The following is a 12,990-nucleotide window of genomic DNA, read 5'->3' as shown; positions in this document are numbered from 1 at the left end:
GACACACTGAGACGGAGACACAGCAGCTGCTGTCTTATGTCTACAGAACAGCCGGATGCTCAAATCAAACGTTTAATCCATCCGTGTGTTTCATCATTGTTTAAATTATTACCAGCAGCTTTCAGCCAAACTGCCAACAGTATTTCTTTTAGTAGCTCTCATCCCATTGATTTACTTCAAGCATAATGTGTATATTTTTTTTGTTTGAATATTTCAAGAGGCAACTTTGCTTTAGATCGTGACCTCAGAAGGTACTAAAGGAAGAAAAGAGTGTGTTGAACCATCATATCAGGGTTAACGAGAGTGGAGAAAAAGAGTAGCTATTTTCCAATTCGAGTGCTTAAGTAATCACTTTTCAAGGTCTTTTGAATTTCCATCTTTTCAGATATATGTACAGTTTTATTGGATGATCTGTTTTTCCCCGCTTGCATTTGAATGCAGCTTTCAATGAAATGTGGCACTCAAGTCACCGTTTAAAGCAAAGTCCCACACTGTAAAAAAAAGCACCACATCTCAACAGTTTGACCTTCTTAGAGCATTTAGAGCTCTTTTATAAGATATTCAAGCTACTGCTTATATGGAACTTTTAGTATTTTACTGCACAGAAAACTGTACCCTGGATCTTTTGCTGTGTTGATTTGTAACCAGTGCTTCATTTATGCATACAGTGTTTTGTGTGTCATCTTTTGTTTGCCATGAGTGCAACAGAAGTGGATTACTCACGTCTGCTCTGCTTTTTTTTTTCTTTTAACCTGCGTTAGTGCTGCATTCAGAGATAACTCATGGAAATGTTATTCAATCTTGTTGATTTGCAGTACGATCCTGACAATTCGGGCTTCATCAGCACGGAGCGGTTCAGGGACCTGTTGGCGACTCATGGCTCGGAGCTCGACCCTCACAAACTGGAGGTCCTGTTGGCGCTTGCCGACGGAAACGCTGATGGAAAGATCTGCTACCAGGACTTTGTGAACTTGGTAAGCTCTTGGAAAATGCTTGTTTTATATACTTATATGCATCAGTGTGAAGCACTGTTTCACACTCTTTCTTCACACGTTTTCTTTTTGATGTTTGACCAGTCTGTGTTAACTAACTCGACTTCGCTCATGGTAGTACATATTCTTCCTTATTTGAGGCTTAAACCATTTATTTTTGAATGACCTTATCGCTGACTCTGAAATTAAGAAGCGACTTTTATTTTTTGATTTGCAAAACAATATTTGAATCCCCGTCTCGAGGCGTCTTGCTCTCCTCGCTTTATCTGGACTTGTTTCTTTTCGTCACGTAACTCACTCTTGGAGGGGATTTTCTCCCAGGATGAGGAGAAAACACTCATCCCGGTGATAAATTCCTTGCTGAACACTCACCTTGTCCCACTTTACATTTCACCTCCAAAGCTGCAGCCCGCTGCTGACTGTCCAAGGTCTCACTCACGAACCTCCAGCTGCGCTCGCCTTCTTGCAACCTTCTTATTTTCTGTTTCCTGGTATCTGGCTGCTGCTCCTCATGGGAGACTGAACTGCTGACCCAGAACAGTGTGAGGTGGTCTCGGAGTAGGAACAGCTCCGCGGTGAACAATAACTACTGGGTGGCTGGGTGTGTGTGTGTGTGTGTGTGTGTGTGTGTGTGTCTGTACGGACTGTGGGGAATTCATTGTTGTCTGTGTGGGTGAATATGTCCGTCTCCTGCCGTCTCGCTTGCTCCTCAGAGCTGCTTATTGTCTGATACAGTGGGTGAGGAATGAGGCCTGGAGGACGCCTGGAAAAATGTCAAAAGAAGTTTTTTTCATGATGCGGTTGGTTTCCAGTCGGTTCTCAGACGTCGGCCACGGTGAGCCTCTGGAAGTGGGACAGAGAGGAATGGGGTGTGTACATTCACATTTTTCCCCCCCTTTGTTGCTGTTGTGTCGAACCCCCCAATGTTTTATACAATCACAGAGGAAGCAACAACAAAAGCTAAACGCAGAAGACAAAGAAAGAAGTAACTATTCACGATTATGATAATTTGATGCATTTAAATGAAACCTTCATTGTTCCACACAATGATCCAACATACTAGAAATTTGTTTTTGATTTCAGTTGCTTTCCTAGTTATTAAAGAAAAAGTAACTTGCGGTTTTTTTAATTTTCTCTCTTAATGTAAATGTGTTTTATTTACAACCACAATAAGTAATGAGCTCCCTGAAAGTTATTAATGTCATAATAATAATTGTCTTCACTCGTAGAGTTGGTGGAAATGGGAGGAGAATGGAGGAAGAGGCTCGGACAGACCGTGAGGGTTGTATTTGTTGCGCCACCTCTCCTTGGCGCTGCAGGTCTTCCATCAGCAGGATTGTCAGTAATTGCCTTCTCATTGCTCTGTCACAGTCGGCGTTCAAATCACTGCCCGGCCTCCTCTTTCACCTCTTCTTCCTCTCTGTTTTCTTTCACTATTTACAAATGTTGGTCAACGTTGAACGAAAATTCATTGCTGTTCACAGCATTGATATCAAGTTATTTGCCACTGCCAGGACATTCTTTTTTTCCATCTTGTTTATAAAGCAGGATGAGTGTCCTCACAGTCCAGAGAACAGATGATATCATATTGGTCTGAATATCGGACGTTTTCGTTATTTTCACACTAAAAATGACCTGCTGAGCCAGTTTTGTGGTTCAGTCAGAGTCTTTAGGACATTTCACACTGATGTCCAACCCAACGTTAAATTATATGAGACTCGAAGCATTTCTCTCTCCTTCCTCGTCTGATAACATCTTCATGGAGGTCAGCCAAGGCCCAGACAGTCAGTTTCTATCATCCATCACTTTTTCGGATTCTCCGGAGTAGCTGCTTAACTCAACAGACTCCTCCAAGGACAAGACTTTTCAACTTTAAAACTTTACATGTATTCTTATATGTTGTTGTATGTCACTGGATGCAGTCTGCGTTTTCAATATGATGAGTAACTTTACATGAAGAAAGCATTTTTTGACTTGGTGATCAGTAAAGAACCAACACCCCTTTCTAATAAGTTGGACCACAATTCAACATCACACAAACACATCGTCCAGAGTTGATACAACACAAATGGTTGCTTTGGCGACGGGCTTGTTGCTTCAGACACCAGGGAAACACTGACGCACAACCCAGGAATGGACCGAGCCATCTATCTTTAATTTCAAGACAAATCAATGTTTGTACTTTGGACACTTGTTGGGTCACTGTCCCACTGTGCACGGAGGTGAAGCCTCGACCGCGCACGCCGTGGTTCTGTACATTATTTATCCACATTAGGGTCAAAGGGGTCGATCGGATCGCAGCTGACTGTGATTAAAGTCAGTGGAGCTTCGACACGTCGCCAGTCCATCACAGGTCAAACCCAGAGAGACACACAACTACAACCAGTTAACCTTAAACACATCTGATACAAACCTGATGGACTAAGCCTGAGGATTTTCTGACTGCTCCATCATAGCTACATTCCAAAAATCAGTCTTGAATCTTTTTCCACCTTTTCTTGTCTCCTGCTTTCCTCCTTAACACTTCCTGTCTCGTCCTTATTTCGTCTGTCTCGTGTTCGTCTTCCCTCGTTGGAGCCTCCATAGATCAAACCGAGAAGTTGTCCCTTGCTGGCTGAGCATCCATTTGCCCCCCCACCCCCCACCCCTCTCCTCTTGGCTGCGGGTAAACGGGCACAGCGTCATTCCTTTCTTTGTGTCGTACAAAGAGCAGAGGAATCGCAGTCACTTCACAGGAAGAATCGGCTGTGTTTATGGAGGTCTGCCGCCCGAGGGAGGGTCTGTGTGTGTGTGTGTGTGTGTGTGTGTGTGTGTGTGTGTGTGTGTGTGTGTGTGTGTGTGTGTGTGTGTGTGTGTGTGTGTGTGTGCGCACTCGCCTTGCTATGCAGGCGAGAAGTGACCATGGTAACCTGGTCCCTTTGCTTGGCTGAAAAACTGAATTAATGGACCTTTTTTTAAAAAAAAAAAAAGTTTACCTTCAAACTGTGATCCCTAAAGAGACGGTGGAAGTTTCATCAAACAGTCTCAGAAGAACGATTTTTAAGCTGGTCAGGGATTTTTATATATCTTGTTCTATAAAATATCTTCTTCTTTTTTGTAATAAGTACCTTTGTTTTCATGATGATCGCAGTTCAGCAATAAACTGTTAAGTGTGCTTTATTTGTCCAGTCTGTGCTCATGCACAATGTAACATCAACGTCAAGCCCATTACATAAGCAACAGTTGGGTGCAGTTTAAATCTGTCTGCTCCAGCGCTGCTGGAGGGTTATTTATCCACTTTTCTGGTGTGTTTTTCTATTTCGCTGCATTGCATTAAATGTATTATCCCACCCTCTGTAATGCTACATCCTACAGCGCTCGTCCGTCTTTCTGTTAAGTAACATCTGCTAAGTGGCACATCTTGGCTTTCCGCAGGAGCAGGACTGAGTTATGGAGGGTCACATAAACAGAGCGGACGGAGAAAGAGACGAAAACAGTGGAGGGGAAGAGAGAGAGAGAGAAAGAGAAAGAGAGAGAGACAATGAGGGTGAGGAAAGGGTGCTGTGGGAAGGAAGATGGACTGTCTTCATATTGTCATGGAGTCTCTTGTAAAATGCACGGCGAGGGCAGTAATAAAAGACGGCAAACAGCAGTGATTTAGGCCGAAAGCAGGACTAATGCAGCAGCTGTAAAGCATGAAGTCTGTTTCCCCATCAAGAGAGTTCAGCATCAGCCTCTCGATAAAATGAGATGATAAAATAATTCAAATAAATACAGTCCCTTACTAAGTTTTTTTTTTTTTTCCATTTCATCATTTTTAGTAAATTTAAAAAGTAATTTTTTTTAATTGGGTGTCAATGATCGATTCAGATTTCCTGCTGTTTCATATGTATGCTTTAAAGCTCTGATTCATGAATCTGCATTCTTGATGGAGCTTAATTGGTTCATAATTTCCTGGTCATAAAAATAACTTTCTTCCCACTCCAGCAGCTGAGACTCCCACATATTTTTCTCACTTGTCTGACGGGGTGCTTGTGCTGTTACCGAGCTGTTGCCCCTCGAGAGGAAACAGCCTGAAAGAAACGAAGAAATATGCCACTATAAGAGATACAGCTTTGGTTACTTTTGTCAGGTTTTTTTTTTTTTGCAGGTTTGAATAATTTGTGATTTCTATGCATGATGACATATTTTCAAGTAGAGGAATGAGGAATAAATCTGTGCGCTCGCATGATTTCTGTATCTAAATGTCAAGGACTTGTTTCATAACTATAGATTCTGCGTCTGAGATTCAAATCCCTTTATCCCCTCCATCTTTTGAATAATATGGATAATTTGAATGTGAAGCTCAGTCAGGGAATTCCTGTCATGTTTTGCGTGGATGTGTGAGTTTGTGAAGCAGATGTTCAGCAGAGGATGTTTGTGAGGAAAATGCTTCTACACTCCTACAGGAATTCTAACAATTAGTTTGAATGAGTTATAATGTTATATATTTCTCAATTAGCTTCATAAAATTGAGATCGATTTTGTTGTTGTTGTTCACTTAACGTGACATAAATATACACAAGATTACTTTTCTTATCAGATCATCAGTGAAACAATAATTTATTGATTTTTTTAAGCAAATGGCTCATGGACTGTAAAAAAAATGGTGATAGGTGTCGTAAGGTTGTCAGTTACCCATAATGGAATAGTAAGAGTATGCTGTTGATCAAATCATAGTGTCCAGAAATTTAGTTAAACATTTTCTTTATTTGTTTGTATCGCGCTTGCTGCTGGTTGGATTTGTACAAGAACATTAGCTGGGTGTGGATTTCACATTTCAAACTATGAACAAAAATTTTAACCAGATCAAACGTACGATGTACAAGCACACCCTTTAAAGACACTTTGTCAGGTTTGTGATTATCTTACCGACTGATTGGCTTTGAATGATGAACTGCCCGTAGGTTGGCCTTTTGGGAAACAACTTAGAGACAAAGGAGAACGAAGAGAAGAACACGTGTGGTTGCTAGGTAGTAGTACAGGCATTCTGCTGCCATGGTGAAGTGGGAGTGCCTGTTGTTGTGCTGTACTAGGAGTATGTGTTTTTCTGTGTGTTAGACTACATTGAGAAGTCCATGAATACATAGAGCTAAATTAAGTATTTTGAAGGGAAAGGATTTTATCAGAATATTGAAACTAACGCTGAAATAAGACCCATATGAAAAGCCATGCGTGATCCACGCTTTATCCCAGTCCAGAGTGGGGTTTAAATCCAGTGGCGGACCGTGCATTTCACACTAAGGCCTTCAGAACAGATCCGCCTGAATCAATCCACCTCTCAATAACTATTTTGTCTCCAAAAAGAAAATCTTATTATGCAGATATGCACATAAAGAGTTGTTACACAGCAGATAGATACTTGTGCAGCCAGAATAAATGCCTTTGCTGAAGTGCACAAGTCTCCTACTACATCTGTGCACATACAATGAGCATCAACAACTTAATAAAACAGCAATAGGCTATTATTTAGGAAAAGAGGAACATTTTACTCACCAAAATCCCGATTATTTGAAAACAAAATACATCCTCCTTTCCTTCCTCAAAAAGAGTTCAATTGCTCTGTCATATAGATTATCCGTGCGTTTCAGTTCCATAAAGCCAGGGCTGAAAGTCCAGCTTGCCCTGTGGTATTTCTGGCGTAAGTTTTATTTCTCTTCAGGTCTTCTTCTTCTTCTTCTTTGGAATAATTGAGGTAGGCGACCAACAACTTAGGTGCATACCGCCCCCTACTGTATCTCTTGGTGAATGTAAATCAGAAGGCCTGGATATGCTGTTGTTAGTGTACGCTAGCTAGAAGGCGCTGAGTCGCCAACTCGAATCTGATTGGTTGAAGCAACTGTCTGATTGGTTGAAGCAACTGTCTGATTGGTTGAAGCAACTGTCTGATTGGTTGAAGCAACTGTCTGTTTGACGCTTCACTTTACTTCACTGCGCCATCAGGAACGGACTGTGAAGGCCTCGAGCAGATTTCTTTGACCCTAGCAACAGATGATGCCTGAAATCTGATTGGTTAAATGATTTAATATGAAAAAAACATGTCTGGAAACAGCGCAACCACGGGAAAACTATGAAAGGAACTGGAGCATACCGTTTGGAATCATTTATTAATTATTTATGGACAAAATATAATTTACATCAGTCTGTAATTCAGATAATTTTTAGGCCAGCAGAGAAGGCTTTGCAGGCCCTGACGGCCCACCACTGTTTAAATCTGAAACATCTGTCCTCCAAAGCCAGAGGTCTATAGGAATAATGCAATAAAAGGCAGTAAAGTTTAGAGACAAATCCGCTTGAGTTTCTAGTACGGAACAACAATTTAAACAACTTATCACACCTTGTGCATAAATTTAATGTCATACTAAGTGCTTCACAAGTAACTGAGAAAATCAATTAAAATATAAATGAATGCACACAGAAACACAGACATACAGGACTGTCTCAGAAAATTAGAATATTGTGATAAAGTTCTTTATTTTCTGAAATGCAATTAAAAAAACAAAAATGTCATACATTCTGGATTCATTACAGAGATATTTCAAGCCTTTTATTATTTTAATATTGCTGATTATGGCTTACAGCTTAAGAAAACTCAAAATCCTATCTCAGAATATTAGAATATTTCCTCAGACCAAGTAAAAAAACAAAATTATAACAGCAAAACAAAATCAAACATTTGAAAATGTCCATTAATGCACTCAGTACTTGGTTGGGAATCCTTTTGCACGAATTACTGCATCAATGCAGCGTGGCATGGAGGCAATCAGCCTGTGGCATTGCTGAGGTGTTATGGATGCCCAGGATGCTTCAATAGCAGCCTTTAGCTCATTTGCATTGTTGGGTCTGGTGTCTTTCAGCTTCTTCTTGACAATACCCCACAAATTCTCAATGGGGTTCAGGTCAGGGGAATTGGCAGGCCAATCGAGGACAGTAATGCCATGGTCAGTACACCAGTTACTGGTGGTTTTGGCACTGTGGGCAGGTGCCAGATCATGCTGGAAAATGAAATCATCATCTCCATAGAGCTTTTCAGCAGAAGGAAGCATGTAGTGCTCTAAAATCTCTTGGTACACAGCTGCATTTACTCTGGACTGGATGAGACACAGTGGACCAACACCAGCAGCTGACATGGCTCCCCAAACCATCGCTGACTGTGGGAACTTCACACTGGATTTCAAACAACTTGGATTTTGCTCCTCTCCAGCCTTTCTCCAGACTCTGGCGCCTTGACTTTCAAATGAAATACAAAACTTGCTTTGGTCTCAAAAGAGGACTTTGGACCACTCTTCAACTGTCCAGTGCTTCTTTTCCATAGCCCAAGTCAGACGCTTTTTCCGTTGTCTTGAGTTCAGAAGTGGCTTGACCCTGGGAATACGGCTATTGTAGCCCATTTCCCGGACACATCTGTGAACAGTGGCTTTTGATACCTGGACTCCAGCTTCAGTCCACTGTCTTTGAAGCTCCCCCAAATTCTGGAAGCGGCTCTTCTTCACAATGCTGTTAAGCCTGCGGTCATGTCTCTTGGTTGTGCAGCGTTTCCTGCCACATTTCTCCCTTCCAACAGACTTTTTGTGAATGTGCTTTGAAACTGCACTCTGTGAACAGCCTGCTCTTTGAGAAATGTTTTTTTGTGTCTTACCCTCCTGATGGAGGGTGTCAATGATGGTCCTCTGGACAGCAGTCAGATCAGCAGTCTTCCCCATACTTGTGATTTAGTTTACTGAACCAAGCTGAGTGTTTTTCAAGGCTCAGGAAACACTTGCAGGTGTTTTGAGTTATTTAGACGATTCAAGTGATTAGTTAAATAGCCTACTAGTATACTTTTTCATGATATTCTAATATTTTGAGATAGGATTTTTTAGTTTTCTTAAGCTGTAAGCCATAATCAGCAATATTAAAATAATAAAAGGCTTGAAATATCTCAGTTGATTTGTAATGAATCCAGAATGTATGACATTTTTGTTTTTTTAATTGCATTTCAGAAAATAAAGAACTTTATCACAATATTCTAATTTTCTGAGACAGTCCTGTATATAGGACATGTCTGCCACATGCACTGATATGTAAATGCGTGCACACTCAATTGAACACAATAGTTCCACAAAGATACAAAAGCCCTGTATATGTACGTAATTATATGTAGGGGGGAAGAAAATGTTTTTCACAATGGCTGAAACTAAATGGAATGGACGTAGATAATTGATATAGCTCACACAACAGCAAAGAGACAAAATGAGAAACATCGGACTCAGATTGTGGAAATTGAATGAACACCGTGGAAATGAATCACAACTTTTCCACAAAACCACAATATACAGTATTAGTTACAAAATATGGCCATATATTTTCCATGAAGACATTTTAAATGACCATAAATCGATGAAAGTGATGCAAAGCCTCTGAAACAGACAAACACAAAGCACTCATCAGTAATATTTGCACAGCCTCTGGCTTTTGTGTCTCTCTTCAGTTTGTTACGTGTCTGTATCCTGGGGCGTAGGATTTCTAACGGAACTGTGGCTGTATATAAGTAAAATGGCCAAAACCTCTGATTTGTCGTCATCCCCTCCTCTTTCAGTGCTCATCTCTCTATCCTCCTCTCTCTTTTCTACAGATGAGTAACAAGCGCTCCAACAGTTTCCGGAGGGCCATCCTTCAGGGGGGCAGGCAGATAAAAGGCTGCAGTCTCAGAGATGAAGTGGGCCTGGGATTGCCCCAGCGGCTGGTTCGCCACGTCGCCTACGAGACGCTGCCCCGCGAGGTTGACCGCAAGTGGTACTTTGACAGCTACACCTACTGCCCCCCTCCCTGGTTCATCCTGGCGATCACCATTGCTGAGGTAAACTGTTTGTCTAATCCGGGGGGTTCAAGCTCATTTAAGTTTCAGGGCCACATTGGTAAAATCGGCAAATAAATAAACCAAACCAACCATTTTAATGTGTAATATGTGAAGAATGAGCCAGAAATGTGGCTTTACCTTGTGCTCCTGCGCTATCGCTTGACTTCTCAGACATGTCTAAACTCAGGGTCACCAATGTCGAGGTCGCGTAAAAAGGAGTCGGACCAGGGAGCAGGATCTTTATCTACACACGAGTGACAGCTGTCATTCCAGGAAGCACCACCTGACAGACCACTTCCGCCTTTTTAACCACCACCGTCAGTGCACCACACCTCCCCATGTCACCAAACCCGGAGAGGAATTCTAATGTGAGGAATTGCCCCTCCCAGCAGACACCACAAGACGAAAATTCATAAACCTCCTGACCTCACAAACTTTCCTGCTTGAAACTTTGGTGTCCCCCGTTCTAGGCCAAACCCACACCTTTGGAAACACTGGCCCAGTTTACATGGGTGTTTTTTTCAATCGGATTGTAAACAATCGTATTAAACGGAGTGTATTCATGAAGTGATCCACGATGAATCCTCGTTTACAAGGACCCTGGGTGAAGCGGATTATACAGCGTCCTGTGACATGCGCACAAAGTCTCACGAGGAACTTGCAGGTCTTTAGCTCCGCAGCAGCAGTCCTCAGCGCCGAGCAGAGAGTTTTTATCTGCTAATATCTGCTCAAATAATGTCCCAAAAGTCCATGATACGCTGCTGGAGGAGCGGCTGCTCCCCTGGCTGCAGCACCGCTGCACCGAGCGGCACGTCTCGTTGTGAGCTCTGCCTCTGCTCCGCGTGTCGATGTTTCGAATTAACTGGTGCCCGTGTTAACTTGTGACCAATACATGATTGAAAAATGTAGTCGTTCTTGCGAACGTCGGTTATCGACAGTTACAGTGAGTGTATACGTTTAAAGTCATTTGTGAGTCTTACTTTAACAACTGCTGTAATCAAAATGTGTTTACACAGACCTCCGCCGTCATTCGTTAACACGGGAACCAGTTAATCCATAACACCAGCCGGCGATCGCTTGTATTCTGCTATAGAGCTCTTTATACAACTCGCTATTGCGCGATTTGGTTCCATCTCGCCTCTCCAATGTTTTTTCTGTCGGGGTTTTTTACTAAAAAAGTGTTTTTCAACCACCGTGGCGTTCTCTGCTGGTTTTTTGACTGTGCTGCTTCCCGTTTACTGGCACATCACACGTCACTACATGCATGCGCAGAACAAACACTCCCCCAGTACAATCCGCTCCGCTGTCAGACTCGTTTATAAGGGACACGGAGCGGATTGTCGATCGGCGTAGACCACCTCATACAATCGGCTCCAAATTACAATCCGCTCCGAGTGAAGCGGATCCACTCGGTCGTTTACATGACACATTTTACAATCCGCTCCACGTACAATCCGCTTATACGTGGTCCATGTAAACGTGCCCAATGTTGCATAGAATAACAAATTGGGGCTGTTGAAGATCAAAATGTATCTCTATATAAAATCCTGGAACGATTGAACCTGTTACACCGATGACTTTGAACTGGAGTGTGTGTGTGTGTGTGTGCGCGTACGAGTGCGTGTGTTCTCCAGAGTCAATGAATCAGAATATTTCTGATGCGTTACACAATGAAATTAAACAATTTGATGAGTCTTGGATGGATTAAATGTATGTGTGTATATATTCTCTGGGTTGAGTTACCGCCCACTGTGAAATGGAAAGTCAAGAGTTTCCCTCATTTCAGGTGGACCAGACTGAAAACCAGCTTTGTGAAATACACCCCTGAACTGAGATAACGCACACACGCACACACGCACGCACGCACACACACACACACACACACACACACACACACACACACACACGCGTGCACACATGCACACACAAAGTATATCTGTAAAATATTTTGTTGCCAGAGTTGTTTATTTATTTTATTCATTCATTTTTCGCCCCCCACCCCCCCAATAACTTGCTTTTTTTGGTTGTTTCTCTCCACCCCACCCCACCCCTCCAAAACCTTGCTTTTTTTGGTTGTTTCCCCCATGACTGACTATTTGAAAACTTTTTAGAGAGGTCACCAAACAGCTGAAGAACTGGAAGGTGCTGCTCCATGTCCGGGCTGTCTTCTTTGTCTCAACGTCTTCACTTCTTTCTCTCCGCCCTCTCTCTTGTCTCCTTCTCTTGGGACTTGGCGGCTTTTTTTTGCGCTTTCTGCTTTTCTTTTTGCACCTTGGCCTTTTCCCTGTCGCTCATGGAGGCAAGGCTGTGCAGCTTGACAACCTGGTCGATGAGAACCTGCGTGTCCAGTTTTGTTCTGGCCTTGCTTTCTGTCCATTCTCGCTCTTTGGAGATCCAGGTCTTTTCTGCCTCTTCAGTTTGGGTCAGCAGCTCCTTTGTGTGATGAATGGCTTCCTCCTTTGCCTTGATCTCATGACGGAGCTGCTCTTCTAGATTATTATATTTTTTGGTCCAGTCAGCGTTCATGGCACGCATCTGAGACTCCATCTCTGTCAGCTTGGAATGAAAGTCCAGGTTTTGATCCAGCAGGACCGTCTTCTCAGAATTGAGACGATTGAATTCTTCTTCTCTCTTGTTTTGGAGACGTCTCACTTCGTCCTGGTGTTCCTGATTGAGACGTGACATTTTTTCAGCCACCTCTGCATCTCGTGCTGCCCAGTTCTTCGCCCATTCCAGCGTGGAGTCTTCTGCTGATTTTTTCAGAGCCGAGATTTCAGCTGTTACCTTCTTCTCTCGGTCTGCCCAGCATTTTTCCCACCACTGGACGGTTTCTTGGTTAATTTTCTTCAGGCTTGTGATTTCCCGCCTGAGCTTACTCACTGTGACCCCATGTTTTTTACAGAGCTTGCTGTTCTCCTCCTGTTGACAGACCATCGTTTTTGCCATGTTGGCCTTGGTCTCCTCAGAGCTGTGCTTCTGTTCCTGGAGACTTTTCTGTAAGGACTGCACCTCCTCCAGCGTCTGTCTCAGGAGTCGCTCTTTCTCCTGGAGGTCAGAGTCCAGTTTCTGTTGTTTGTACTCTAGAGTTTTGACCAAGCTGGTCAACCCCCGTTTTTCCTCCACAAAACTGCTGACCTGGTT

General features: G+C 42.7%; 1 protein-coding gene across 3 annotated transcripts in view; it reads left to right on the top strand.

The window, feature by feature from the left end:
* rhbdl3 (rhomboid, veinlet-like 3 (Drosophila)) overlaps positions 1-12,990 on the top strand; it is a 57,849-nt gene that overhangs the window by 30,209 nt on the left and 14,650 nt on the right. For all 3 annotated transcript variants that reach the window (XM_030093157.1, XM_030093158.1, XM_030093159.1), the window contains 2 exons: positions 816-974; positions 9,625-9,849. In XM_030093157.1, the coding sequence (XP_029949017.1) occupies positions 816-974; positions 9,625-9,849 (384 nt within the window). The remainder of the gene's footprint in view (positions 1-815; positions 975-9,624; positions 9,850-12,990) is intronic.

This window comes from Salarias fasciatus, chromosome 6 (genome assembly GCF_902148845.1).
Source record: "Salarias fasciatus chromosome 6, fSalaFa1.1, whole genome shotgun sequence".
Taxonomy (NCBI): domain Eukaryota; kingdom Metazoa; phylum Chordata; class Actinopteri; order Blenniiformes; family Blenniidae; genus Salarias; species Salarias fasciatus.
This window is presented reverse-complemented; position numbering and strand designations above follow the sequence as displayed.